The 12,060-nt window shown below is 41.5% G+C and overlaps 1 protein-coding gene across 10 annotated transcripts in view; it reads left to right on the top strand.

Annotated features, from left to right (window-relative positions):
* BMAL2 (basic helix-loop-helix ARNT like 2) overlaps positions 1–12,060 on the top strand; it is an 89,051-nt gene that overhangs the window by 39,051 nt on the left and 37,940 nt on the right. For all 10 annotated transcript variants that reach the window (XM_055358004.2, XM_019038732.4, XM_019038730.4 and 7 more), the window contains one exon: positions 8,343–8,500. In XM_055358004.2, the coding sequence (XP_055213979.1) occupies positions 8,343–8,500 (158 nt within the window). The remainder of the gene's footprint in view (positions 1–8,342; positions 8,501–12,060) is intronic.

The following is a 12,060-nucleotide window of genomic DNA, read 5'->3' as shown; positions in this document are numbered from 1 at the left end:
TCTCTCCTGATCCCCTGCTAACCTCTAGTATATTTTCTGGCTCTATGAATTTGCTTATTCTAGCAAATTCCCACTATTTCACGTAAGTGGGAGTCCAAGGCGGGCGGATTGCCTGAGCTTAGGAGTTTGCAACCAGCCTGGGCAACATGGTGAAACCCCATCTCTACTAAAAATACAAAAAAATTAGCCATGCATGGCGGCATGCGCCTGTAGTCCCAGCTACTTGAGAGGCTGAGGCAGGAGAATTGCTTGAACCCAGGAGGTGGAGGTTGCAGTGAGCCAAGGTCGTGCCACTGCACTCCAGCCTGGGTGACAGAGCGAGACTCTATCTCAAAAAAAAAAAAAAAAGGTAGAATTATATGATGTTTGTTCTTTTGTGTCTGACTTATTTCACTTAGCATAATGTCTTCAAGTTTCATCCATATTATAGTATGTGTCAAAATTTCATTCCTGTTTATGGCTGAATAATATTCCACTGTGTGTATACACCATATTTGATTTATCCAGTCCTCTGTTGATGGGTTATTTCCACTTTTTGGCTATGGTGAATAATGCTACTATGAACATTGATGTACAAATACCCGTTTTAGTCCTTGCTTTCCATTCTTTCAGATACATGCCTAGGAGAGAGTTGCTGGGTTATATGAGAATTCTGTTTAGTTTTTGAGGAACTGCTATACTGTTTTCCACAGTGGCTGTGTCATGTTATATTCCCATGAGTAGTGTACAAGAGTTCCATTTTCTTCATCCTCACTGATACTTATTATTATTATTTTTTATTTTTTATTTTTTGAGACGGAGTCTCGCTGTGTCACCCAGGCTGGAGTGCAGTGGCGTGATCTCAGCTCACTGCAAGCTCTGCCTCCTGAGTTCACACCATTCTCCTACCTCAGCCTCCCAAGTAGCTGGGACTACAGGCACCCACCACCACACCTGGCTAATTTTTTTTATTATTAGTAGAGACAGGGTTTGACCGTATTAGCCAGGATGGTCTCGATCTCCTGACCTCGTGATCTGCCCGCCTCGGCCTCCCAAAGTGTTGGGATTACAGGCGTGAGCCACTGCGCTCAGCCAGTACTTAATTATTTTCAATTCCTTGATTATAGCCATCCTGGTAGGAGGGAGTGGTACAGTCTTACAATTTTCAAAGAATCACCCTGGAAACAGCATGGAGGATGAGCTGAAAGAAGAAGACCCAGCAGGCAGAGAGAACAACAGAGAATAGCTTTTGCCGGGGACGAGGTTTTCTGAGCATTGATCAAAGAGAGTGGCCCTGGACAGGAAGGGCAGGGAAAGGAAGGGACATATGACACACTTAGAAGATAGGATCAATAGGACTTCATGATTGTTCACTGGGGAGAGGATATAAAGTGTGCCCACGTTTTCTGACTTGGGCTCCTAGATGGAGGGTGGTATTTTCATTCACTTAGATTGAGGCAAAAATGATGAGTTCAGTTCTGGACACACTAAGAATGGGATATTTATAGAACCTTCAAACAGGAAGTTGGACATGAGGATTTGGAGCTCAGGGTAGAGGCCTGGCCTGGAGTTAGAGACTCAGACATCATTAATGCACAAAAAGTACTTGAACTGATGATGTGGGTGCCATCACTGGGAGAAGCTTGTGGAGTGGGGAGACTGGGGGCTGAGGATATACTCGGGGGTGCTGACCTAAAGATAGTACAAGATGAGGGGAAGCCTGCCCAGAATATGTGAAGGCATGGCTCTGAAGTGGGAGCGGCACACAGAAATCAAAGGAAGCACGTTCCAAAAAGAGGAACGCCTGAAAAATGGCAGATCTGGGGAATATTTTGAGATTGCATCTGCGTCTAACTTTGTCTTTGGTTGATTTAGAAAGAATGCCTACATTTCATTCAAAATGCAGTGAAAATAGTTTTCAAGAAAACTGCATTGTATTTTGAAATTCTATTACTGTAACGTAAGGTGCTACACTAAGAAAATGTATCCCAGTAATGTGAACATTATTAATATCAGAAAGCTTATTAAAACACATTTGTAAAAATTTGTAAAATATTAGGATTATAGACCAAATTTACTAACTATCTAGATTTGTGCTACAAACAAAGAAATGAATTGTTTGACTAAGAAGATCTTGCCTTTGTTCTGTTCTGCCAGGGGCCATTAAATAGAAGGGTATTTGCATTTAATAAGTACAGTACATTTGAATTTCATCAAGGAGGCAAATTCACTCAGTGAGTTCATTTGCTAAAATGCCAATGATCAAAGCAAAGACATGATTTTAAAAGGTCAAATTTTACCTTTTGAAATTGAAGTAATGTATATATACATACATATATATAGTCAGTCCTTCATATCCATGGGCAACCAACCAAAAGTTGAAAATATCCAGAAAAAAAGAAAGCAAGTCTGTACTGGACATATCCAAACTTATTTTTCTTGTTATTATTCTCTAAACAATACCATATAACAACAATTTACGTAGCATTTACATTTATTAGGTATTGTAAGTAATCTAGAGATGATTTAAAGTATATGGGAGGATGTGCATAGGTTGTATGCAAATACTGTGAAGAGACTTGAACATCCACGGGTTTTGGTATCTGCAGGAGGCTCTGGAGCCAGTCCCCCATGGATGCTGAGGGACAATTATATATAATTCCAGACTATTAGGAAGAAAATTATTCATCTGTATAATTGTTTTCCTTTTATTCCTTTAAGATGGCTAAAAAGAGAAAAGGGAAAAGAAGCTGACTTAATCTGACCCTCTCTTTTGCCTCAGAGAGGCTGTTTAATTTTATTTGTACCAACCACACAACAGGCTGACGGTGGTGAGAGAAATGGCCAGGTATGGTGGAAGGCGCACCAGCCTGCATTGAGTAGTCTTCACTTGGCCTCCACTGGTGATAGGACCTTGCACAGTCATTAACTTTACTCAACTCCTTCATCTGTAAAATGGGGGTAGTAATAACTTCACCACTGTGCTGTGAGAATCAAGTGTGGAAATATTTTTGGTAAAGTACCATAAATATAAAAGCTCTTCTTGATTGAAACTGTGAAAAGGAAAAGCACCACTTGATTAAGCATTTGTCTTCGTGGTCTTTTTTATTTGGAATATTTATAAGCATCTATTTATAAATTTGATTAAATTTTCTATAACTGTTGTCTTTTTTTTAAGTAGAAAAATACTAAAACCTCAAAAGAGTTCAACTGAATAAGACAGTTCTAAAGTAGGCCAACCTTTCTTCAAAGCCTGAAAAATGTTCATTGTTAAAAATCTGTAAAGAGGGAAATTTGTTAAGATGAATCAGAAGCCTTAAAATATTTATCCATAAATTGTACTTTTAGGAATTTATCCTAGAGTATAATTCAAGATGCACACACCACAATATTATTAGCCATATTATTTATGATATTGAAAATATTAGAATGTTGAAATATCCAACAACAACAAATGAATAAATTATAACTAATCAGTGGGCTACTATTTAATCATTTCAAATTATGTTATCCAAGAATATTTGAAACTACGCAGAAATATTCATGTTAGAGTGTTAAATGAATAAGAGAAGACATGAAAATTATATACTATGATCTGAGTTTTATTTATTATACATGTAGAACACACAGAAATATCTACATGGTACCCACGCACCATGGCTAAGCTAAATAATCATTGTATGTATCTACATGTTTAGGAAATGCTGGAAGGAGACACATTAGAATATTAACTGTGATTACTTCCAGGTGGCATTATGGGTGCTTTTCCTGGAATTTTTCAAATCTCCCACAAAACGATACATTTGGAAATAAATCTTTTAAGATCACATATTTTTAAAAGCTATGCAGCCTGCATAATTTTTAAATGCTGACAGTCTTCTATCACTACCAACGTATTTCATTTTAGTAATCGTCTGCTGAGTACATTTCTGATGCTAGGAACTATACTAATGTGAAAATTAATATTATTGGTAAGAGTTTCCAGTTTTCAATATTGATTACCATCCAGGTGGATTTTTAGGCAAAATAAATTCCTTTTGATTAAAGGTCTGGGATTCTTAATCCATTTTCAGGCTGTTTTAATACAGCTATCATAAAGTTTTTGGTTAAGCCATCAATGATGTTAATAACTTTAATGTTAATTCTATGAAAGTCTTATTCTTGCTTTTGTCATGAGATCATATCTAATTATGTAAGTAGCACATTAATTATTGTTCACTGTCAGTTAACGTAACTTTTGTTATCCTTATGGGAATGGTGTTGCCTGTCAGCGTTAGGAGGAGAATGGTTCATGTAGACAGTAAGAATCATTTCAGGTCATTAGGTGCTCAAGGGAGCATTTACAGCTAAGGATTTTATAGGAATTAGGATGATTGATTGGACTTAATCTCACATCTATTTCTCTCTCAAGAACTACAGAAAAGGTACTTCATGTAGTTTGATATTTTATCCTGCTTATTTGTAGAGTGGAAGATGGTGAACACCAAGTTAAAATGAAGGCCTTCAGGTACAATTGACTTGTTGAGATGGTACATGGTGAGTGGAAAGGTACACAAAGGCAAGCCTGTAGCCTAAGGCAAAGGTGACACCAAGGTAGAAGGGCTTGAAGATGAGGCTTTTCTCTCTTGTTATGCTCTGAGAAGCAATGTTATCAGGCACCTGTTGTCTTGCTTTTCTGTCTACTTGGATAACATTTTGGCTTTCATGCCTTTAACTTTCTCTTAGAATAGCTTTAAAAATACTATTATTTTCTTTAAGCACTAAAGAAAAATTGATCAATGACTTAAACAAATCAGTTACTTATGAGGGGCATCTGACTGTTAGAAACCCATCCTCGGCCTGGCGCAGTGGCTCACACCTGTAATCCCAGCACTTTGGGAGGCCGAGGCAGGTGGATCACGAGTTCAGGAGATCGAGACCATCCTGGCTAACACGGTGAAACCCCGTCTCTACTAAAAATACAAAAAATTAGCCGGGCGTGGTGGTGGGCACCTGTAGTCCCAGCTACTCGGGGGGACTGAGGCCGGAGAATGGCGTGAACTCGGGAGGCAGAGCTTGCAGTGAGCCGAAATCGCGCCACTGCACTCCAGCCTGGGCGACAGAGCAAAACTCCGTCTCAAAAAAAAACAAAAAACAAAAAAAGAAACCCATCCTCGTGAGTTCTTTGTCAATTATTTCAACATATTTTTTCAACAACAACAATGAAATATTTTTCTACATCTGGCAACATCGCCTACCAGAGTTTTGCTTTTTCTCCACTTATTTTGTTTTCTGATAGGATTCTACAAAATACTGCCATGGTTCAAAGTGGCAGTAACTGTACACAGAATTAGGAGCCAGAGCTCTGATGAAGTATTAAGCAGAGAGCTAGCCTCTGGATAAATATGCCTTTCCTTAATGAAAGCCTCCAGAAACCTTTTCAGGTGTAGCTCTTTCAAGTAAAGTACCTTATTCAGACATTGGTTCTTTCACCTTGCCCTGGGTTTCCTGGCTCCCAGCATCATCATTGACCTTCTCCACAGTGGGCTTTCTCCCACCCTGCTCTCATCTCTCTCCAGATCCTGGCTCAGAGAGAGCACCCCTTCCTCTGCTGTACATCCTGGAGTCAGGAGTCTCTATCCATCGCTGCTGTCCATGCTGATGGGGAATACTGTTAGAAGAGATGATCCTTCTAGTGAGAGTGTAACTACAATATTCTTTTAATCATAACATTTTAATTTTAATCAAATTGCTCTGTAATCCCAGCTCCTTGGAAGGCAGAGGCAGAATAATCATTTGAGCCCAGAAGTTTGAGGCTGCAGTGAGCTATGATCATACAACTACACTGCAACCTGGGCAACAGAGTGAGACCTTGTCTTTAAAAAGATAAAGAAAAAAATCTAAGTGCTTACAAATAGAACAAAGTATGAGTAGATAACTGAATTTTATGTGAATACAATTTAATCTGAATCCTATCCACTTCACCCAACAGTATGTATTTTGTTCCAGGAGTGTCATTGCCAAGGGTGAATGGTTGGGGCAGGGAGTGTGTTAGCTCCCACAGCCTTCATCGGTGTTCCTCCCTACCCACCTCCCTACTCTTTTATCTGGAAAAATTACATTTTCTTTTATCCAATTTAAAGTCTTTATAAAAACAGATCAGGGAAGTCTCCCACTTACCCTCTTTCTCATCAGATTGCCCCTAAACTATTCTAATAGAGAAATTCTGGAGTTGCTGTGTGTTGTAGGAGAGGGATTTACAGCAAAGTGTGACAGGTAAAATCATGTAATTCTTGAAATCTAAGATACACTTTTCTCCTCTACGTTTTATCTTCTGTGGAAATTTCTTATCAGTGGCATCTTCCTGTCAATTGGCAGCATTTCTTTCTCTTGTGATGCTTTAAATAATAGTGCGTCTTACAATTGGTGGCTCTTAGATTTGATGAAATAAGGGTAGTGGTATGAAAGGTACTGAGGTAGCTTAGAGAGAGCAGTGATTAATCATGTAGTAGTCAGAGAAAGCTTCCCAGAAGAATAACTGAGTTGGATTTTGAAGAAAGAATAGGATTTCTCCAACAGTATAGTCAGAAAGGACTTTGTAAGCCTGGTAAAGAGCAAGGCATGGAGGAGATGTGAGATGGCATGGCATGTGTGAGGATGAGCAAGTCTTCAGGCGTTGCTGCTGTGGAACATTTGGAGCTGTCGGGGAAAGTCTTGAAGAGAGAAACTGGAGATGAAGACATGAGGCAGGTCAGGGAGAACCTTGGCCTGTAATTAGGGAATCTGGCTAGTCCTCTTGGGCAGTGGAAATGCAGTGAATAGTTTTATGCAAGGGGATTAGGTGACTTGATTTGTTTTACTACATAATTTTGGAAGTCATAGAATAGACTAGGAGAGGAAGGAACAGCAGTTTAAAAGGTTTTGGGGTAATGCAATGAGCCTAAATTAAGATGATGACAGAGGGGATGGAGAGGAAGAGAAGACATATTTAAGAAATATTTTAAGATCTAGAATTGACAGGAGTTTGTGATTCTTTGGCTTTTTAGGGTGAAGAGGAAGGGTCTAAACCAGGGGTATCCAATCGTTTGGTTTCCCTGGGTCACGTTGGAAGAAGAAAAATTGTCTTGGGCCACACATAAAATACACTAACACTAATGATAGCTAGTGAGCTAAAAAAAAAAAAAAATCTCGTAATGTTTTTGGAAAGTTTATGAATTTGTGTTGGGCCGCATTCAAAGCCATCCTGGAGCACAGTTTGGACAAGCTTGGTCTAGATTGAGTCTAGTTGTGTTACCTACCAAGATAAACCCTATAGAAGGAAGAATAAATCAGGAGTAGTACAGGAAGAATTGAAAATGGGGGTACATCACAGAGAATGCATGCAGTTTGGGGTTTCTTGAATTTTAGATTTCTTGAGAATCATTTAGGTTTATAATTCTAGTTCCAAAGGTCAGGAACTGAGTGAAGTATGAATGAGATAGGGTTATAATAACAAATAGCTTATGAGTAGCTGTAAAGCCTTGTGAGGGAATGAGATCTCAGGGTGAATAAAGAGTGAGGAGAGAGCGGTGCTGAGCAGGGAATCTTAGTGCACACCAGTATTTAAGGATCAAGTAAGAGCTGGGTGAGGACACGAGGGGACTGAGCCGAGCAGGGAGAGTGGAGGAGGACCAGGAGGCAGAGAGGCTGTGGAGACCAGGGGAGAATGAGAAGTGTCAGCAGTGTCAGATTCAAGGCAGGGATCAGCAAGAGATCGCAAGAGAGAAGGAGGATCTTCGCTAGGACAGTTTTAGTGGGGCAGGGGTTGTGGAAGGTTAATGTTACAGATGGACAGAATGCCTGGGAAATGAAAGATTGAGTGGAAACTGCACTCTTTCAGGGAGTTTGCTGAGGGGGGAAGACAGTAGCAAGAACAAAAAACAACTAGAATTAGTGAAAGGGTTTTTTTTTTTTTTCAGGGGGAAGATACTTGAGCACATTTATAGACCCATGATAAGGAGCTATAAAAATAATGAGGTTAAGATGCTGACAACTATTTATGCAAATACCAGAGAATAGTTAGCTTTGAACAGAAGGGCACCCATCTCTTCTCTAATATTGGAGACAGGTGGAAAAACCACCTGGGCTCTCAGACAGATGTCTTTGTTTTTAAATATTTCAGAAAATGAGGTAGGGAGGGACTGACCAAGGGCAGCGAGTTTTATGAATGCTGTTCCTGGTCTCAGCAGCGCTTTCCTCTTCCCTCACTGACATCTGCAGGGCCCAAGTGGGGAGGAAGAACAGTGTGTGCCTGCTGGGCTCAGCATCTGCTCCAGTGAGCAACACGGGGGTGACTGGGGGTCTGCTGAATGTTAAATATAAAGGAAGTTCCTTTTCCCTCTTAGAGAAGCTCATAGCCAAACTGAAAAGCGGAGGAGAGATAAAATGAATAACCTGATTGAAGAACTGTCTGCAATGATCCCTCAGTGCAACCCCATGGCGCGTAAACTGGACAAACTTACAGTTTTAAGAATGGCTGTTCAACACTTGAGGTCTTTAAAAGGTGAGTTTGACGATGGCTTCCACACTTCGATAAGTGAAATCTGCTCTGTCACTGAGGTCTCTGATTGGTTCGCTTTGCTGTCAGCTGTTGAGGTTCTATCCAGATGTGTCTTTCAGCTTTACGGGTATTCACTGGCATTTGTCTATAGTCTGTATGTGGAGAGAATACTGAATTGGATGTCAGAAAACTTGGTTCTGATAAAAGCTTTTTCTCAAGCTCACCATACAACCTTGAAAGGTATTTACATTTCTTCTTCACATATAGTATGAAGAGAATATCACCTGCCTTTCATACCTCTCAATTCTTTAGAAGTTCTGAAGTTGAGCTGGGCGTGGTGGCTCATGCTTGTAATCCCCGTACTTTGGGAGGCTGAGGTGGGCGGATGGCTTGAGTCCAGACTTCGAAACAAGCCTGGGCAAAAAAATGCAAAAATTAGCCAAGTGTGGTCTTGCGTGCTTGTAGTCCCAGCTACCTGGGAGGCTGAGGTGGGAGGATCGCTTGAGCCTGGGAGGTGGAGGTTGCAGTGAGCAGTAATCGTGCCACTGCACTCCAGCCTGGGTGACAACCTGTCTCAGAAAAAAAAAAAAAAGTTCTGAAGTATAGTATTAATTATTAAGTTATTGAGAGATTTCTATCCTTCAAAAAGAAAACTTCCTTGAACTCTGCAGTTTCTCTTAAAGCTTCATTCAGATTTATGAGTAGTACCTTATAATGCATCACATGTTGCCATTCAGAGTATCCTCAAATATGTGAGACACTGGGGGAAGGAGGTCCTTGCCGCTGCCTCTTGGTGTGTGGGTGATCATTTCTGGCTTTAGCAATTCCCCAACTTGAGCTTGAATTTTAAATCAAAGTGTAATAAATGTATATGTGTACCTGTGTATTAGTCCATTCTTGCATTGCTATGAAGGAATACCTGAGACTGGGTAATTTATAATGAAAAGAAGTTTAATTGGCTCCCGGTTCTACAGGCTGTGCAGGAAGCATGGTGGCTTCTGCTTCTGGGGAGGCCTCAGGGAGCTTTCACTCATGGCAGAAGGCAAAGTGGGAGCCGGCATCTTACATGGCAGGAGCAGGACCAAGAGAGGGTAGGGGAGGTGCCACACACTTTCAACAACCAGATCTCATGAGAACTCACTATTGCGACACAGTATCAAGGGGAAAATCCACAAGCATGATCCAGTCACCTCCCACCAGGCCCCACCTCCAGCACTGGGGATTATTATTCGACATGAGATTTGGGCGGGGACACAGAGCCAAACCGTATCAACATGTGCGGTAGAAATCACCCCTGTTTTGGGAATAGCCCCAGTCCAACTTGGGGGACAGGGTGATGGAAGTGGAATAGAGTTTTCGATTTACCAATGCTGATGATGTAAATTTGCACTGAAAAGATAAGACCTGGCCAAGCAGCAAGCTGAAGACTCCAGAGGAGACTCTGCAAGTTCAGATTTGTAAAGATCTAGATTATAGTGAAATTTGGCTCAAAAATCATAAAAAGGGAGTGAGCAAAGGATGACCAAGGGTCTTAGTTTAGATCTCAAACACTGCCAGGAAAAGGAAAATATATTTCAGGGTAATGGAAATTATCTGGGCACCATGCAAGGACTTTACCAAGTCAAGTTAAGGTGGCTAAGAGGAGAGCAGCACTCACCTGGACTCCTGGTGCTTCCTGTTGGGAGCATGATGGGAGATCTTATTTTCATAACAGTCTGTTGCGAAATAAGCTTCTCTTTTACCCACAGCTGAGGCTTGCAATATTTTCCTTAAATCCTTCAGCAATGAAAATTTACAGGCTCAACTGAGGTCATTTGATTGCAACCCTGAAATTAGCTGAGTATTTTCACATTAGCAGTGTCCTAAGGGAGGAAGACCTAAGGGAAAAGCCATGAATCAGTCGACTAGTTCAACAAAACATGGTCTGAGCATCAACCGCATTCCTGTTCTGTGCTGAGAATATAAAAATTAATGAGGCAAGATCTCTGCCCTTTAAGGGTTTGTGGTCTGACTAGGAAGACTGACTTAGGAAGAGATCGTCAGAGTCTGGTGTGATGAATGTTACAGCAGTGGTACGAGTGAGAGGGGAGGCTGTGAAAGCTCAGCAGGGAGGAGGTGAGTCCAGAGGAGATTCCTTGGAACAGGGCGTAGATTTTGCCTCAGCTCTGCTAAACAGAAGTAACATGGTTAAGTACTCATCCCCGCAGTCTGACCAGATCCTTCGGTCAGTGCTGCTCACAAGCAAGATGATTTAAGGCAACTGGATCTGCATTCCAGGGTATTGTCACAGCATCCCCACACTTGCTCGGCAAAAGCTTAGAAGCCAGATCAACAGAGGGCTGCCTGTGGATCGTGTTATTTTGGTCCATAGCATAATTAGGTTAAAGGCAGAAGGATGGTGATGTGATTTTTTTCACTATACTCTATAGCAGTGCTTTTTAAACGATCTGGATGAAGAACAGGTGTTCCCCCCATCCACCACCAGTTCATTGTAAAATACAATTAATTACGGAAAAATGATCATGGGTTTGGCTGTCACAGCAATGTTATGTTTTTATAAAAGCCTCTAAATGCTTATTCTTAAATTCTGCACTTGATCTCACCACAGTTTGCTGATGACATTGGTCTGCAGACCACATTTAGAGTAGCCCTGCTGTGCAGCATGAGGTCCTGTGTCTGCGATCTGATTACCAGGCGGGGCAGTGAAGCGCGGTGGTTCACACGCGTGCGTCCTGAAGGCAGACCTTGCGGTTCAAATCCTGGCTTCCTCCCTTCACAGCTATGTGACTTACTCAAGTTATTTGACATTCTAATCCTCAGTTTCCACATCTGTGAGATAGGGATGCATTTGCCTCCTGGGACTATTGTTAAGAGTAAAGAGTAATGCATGTAGAGTACAGCACAGTGTTCACTAATGGTGGGGATGGGGTCAGAAGAGGAAGAGGAATTGTTACTGTCATTTTGATTTTTTTTTTAACCCAATGAACATTGTGGAAAAACATAAGTGATCATGTTGCCTCGTTGGTTTTTGCCATGGGAACTCTGAGAGCCAATGTGTGGACAAGTGTGCAGAACACCACAGCATGCATTTACGGGCCAGCCTCTACCATGCCTCAGTGCTGCTCTCACTGCCCTCATTTTCTCTCGAGCACATCCCCACTCACTCACCGAGTCAGGGCTCGCCTGTGCTGGCTGATGTACACCGACGGGGTTTCCCAGCCCACTTCTGCCTGGTATGCTCTGCCAACCTTGCTGCAGGCCAGACCTGAAATGTCATTATCTTGCTCAAAATCAGTTTACTGCTGTTCCCTGACCTAGCACTCAGAGTCTGCGTCCTTCATTCCTTCCTCAGCTCCCTCCCAAGCTGCTGTGTAGTAATATTAGCAAGAAGTCATTGGGAGAATTCCCTGAGCCCTAGGATGAAGATAGATTCCAACGGAAGAGATTTTCTTTTCCCTAAGCCAGGCTCTTAAGAGTGCTACGAGTCTGAGAAAACTGTACTGAATCATAGCATGAGGCATTTTGTCTTTCTGCCCTGCCCACTTACTTTGCCACCACCACCA

The sequence above is a fragment of the Gorilla gorilla genome, chromosome 10, assembly GCF_029281585.2.
Source record: "Gorilla gorilla gorilla isolate KB3781 chromosome 10, NHGRI_mGorGor1-v2.1_pri, whole genome shotgun sequence".
In the NCBI taxonomy this organism is placed as follows: domain Eukaryota; kingdom Metazoa; phylum Chordata; class Mammalia; order Primates; family Hominidae; genus Gorilla; species Gorilla gorilla.
Note: the sequence above shows the minus strand (reverse complement) of the source record. Positions and strands in the feature narration are given on the sequence as shown.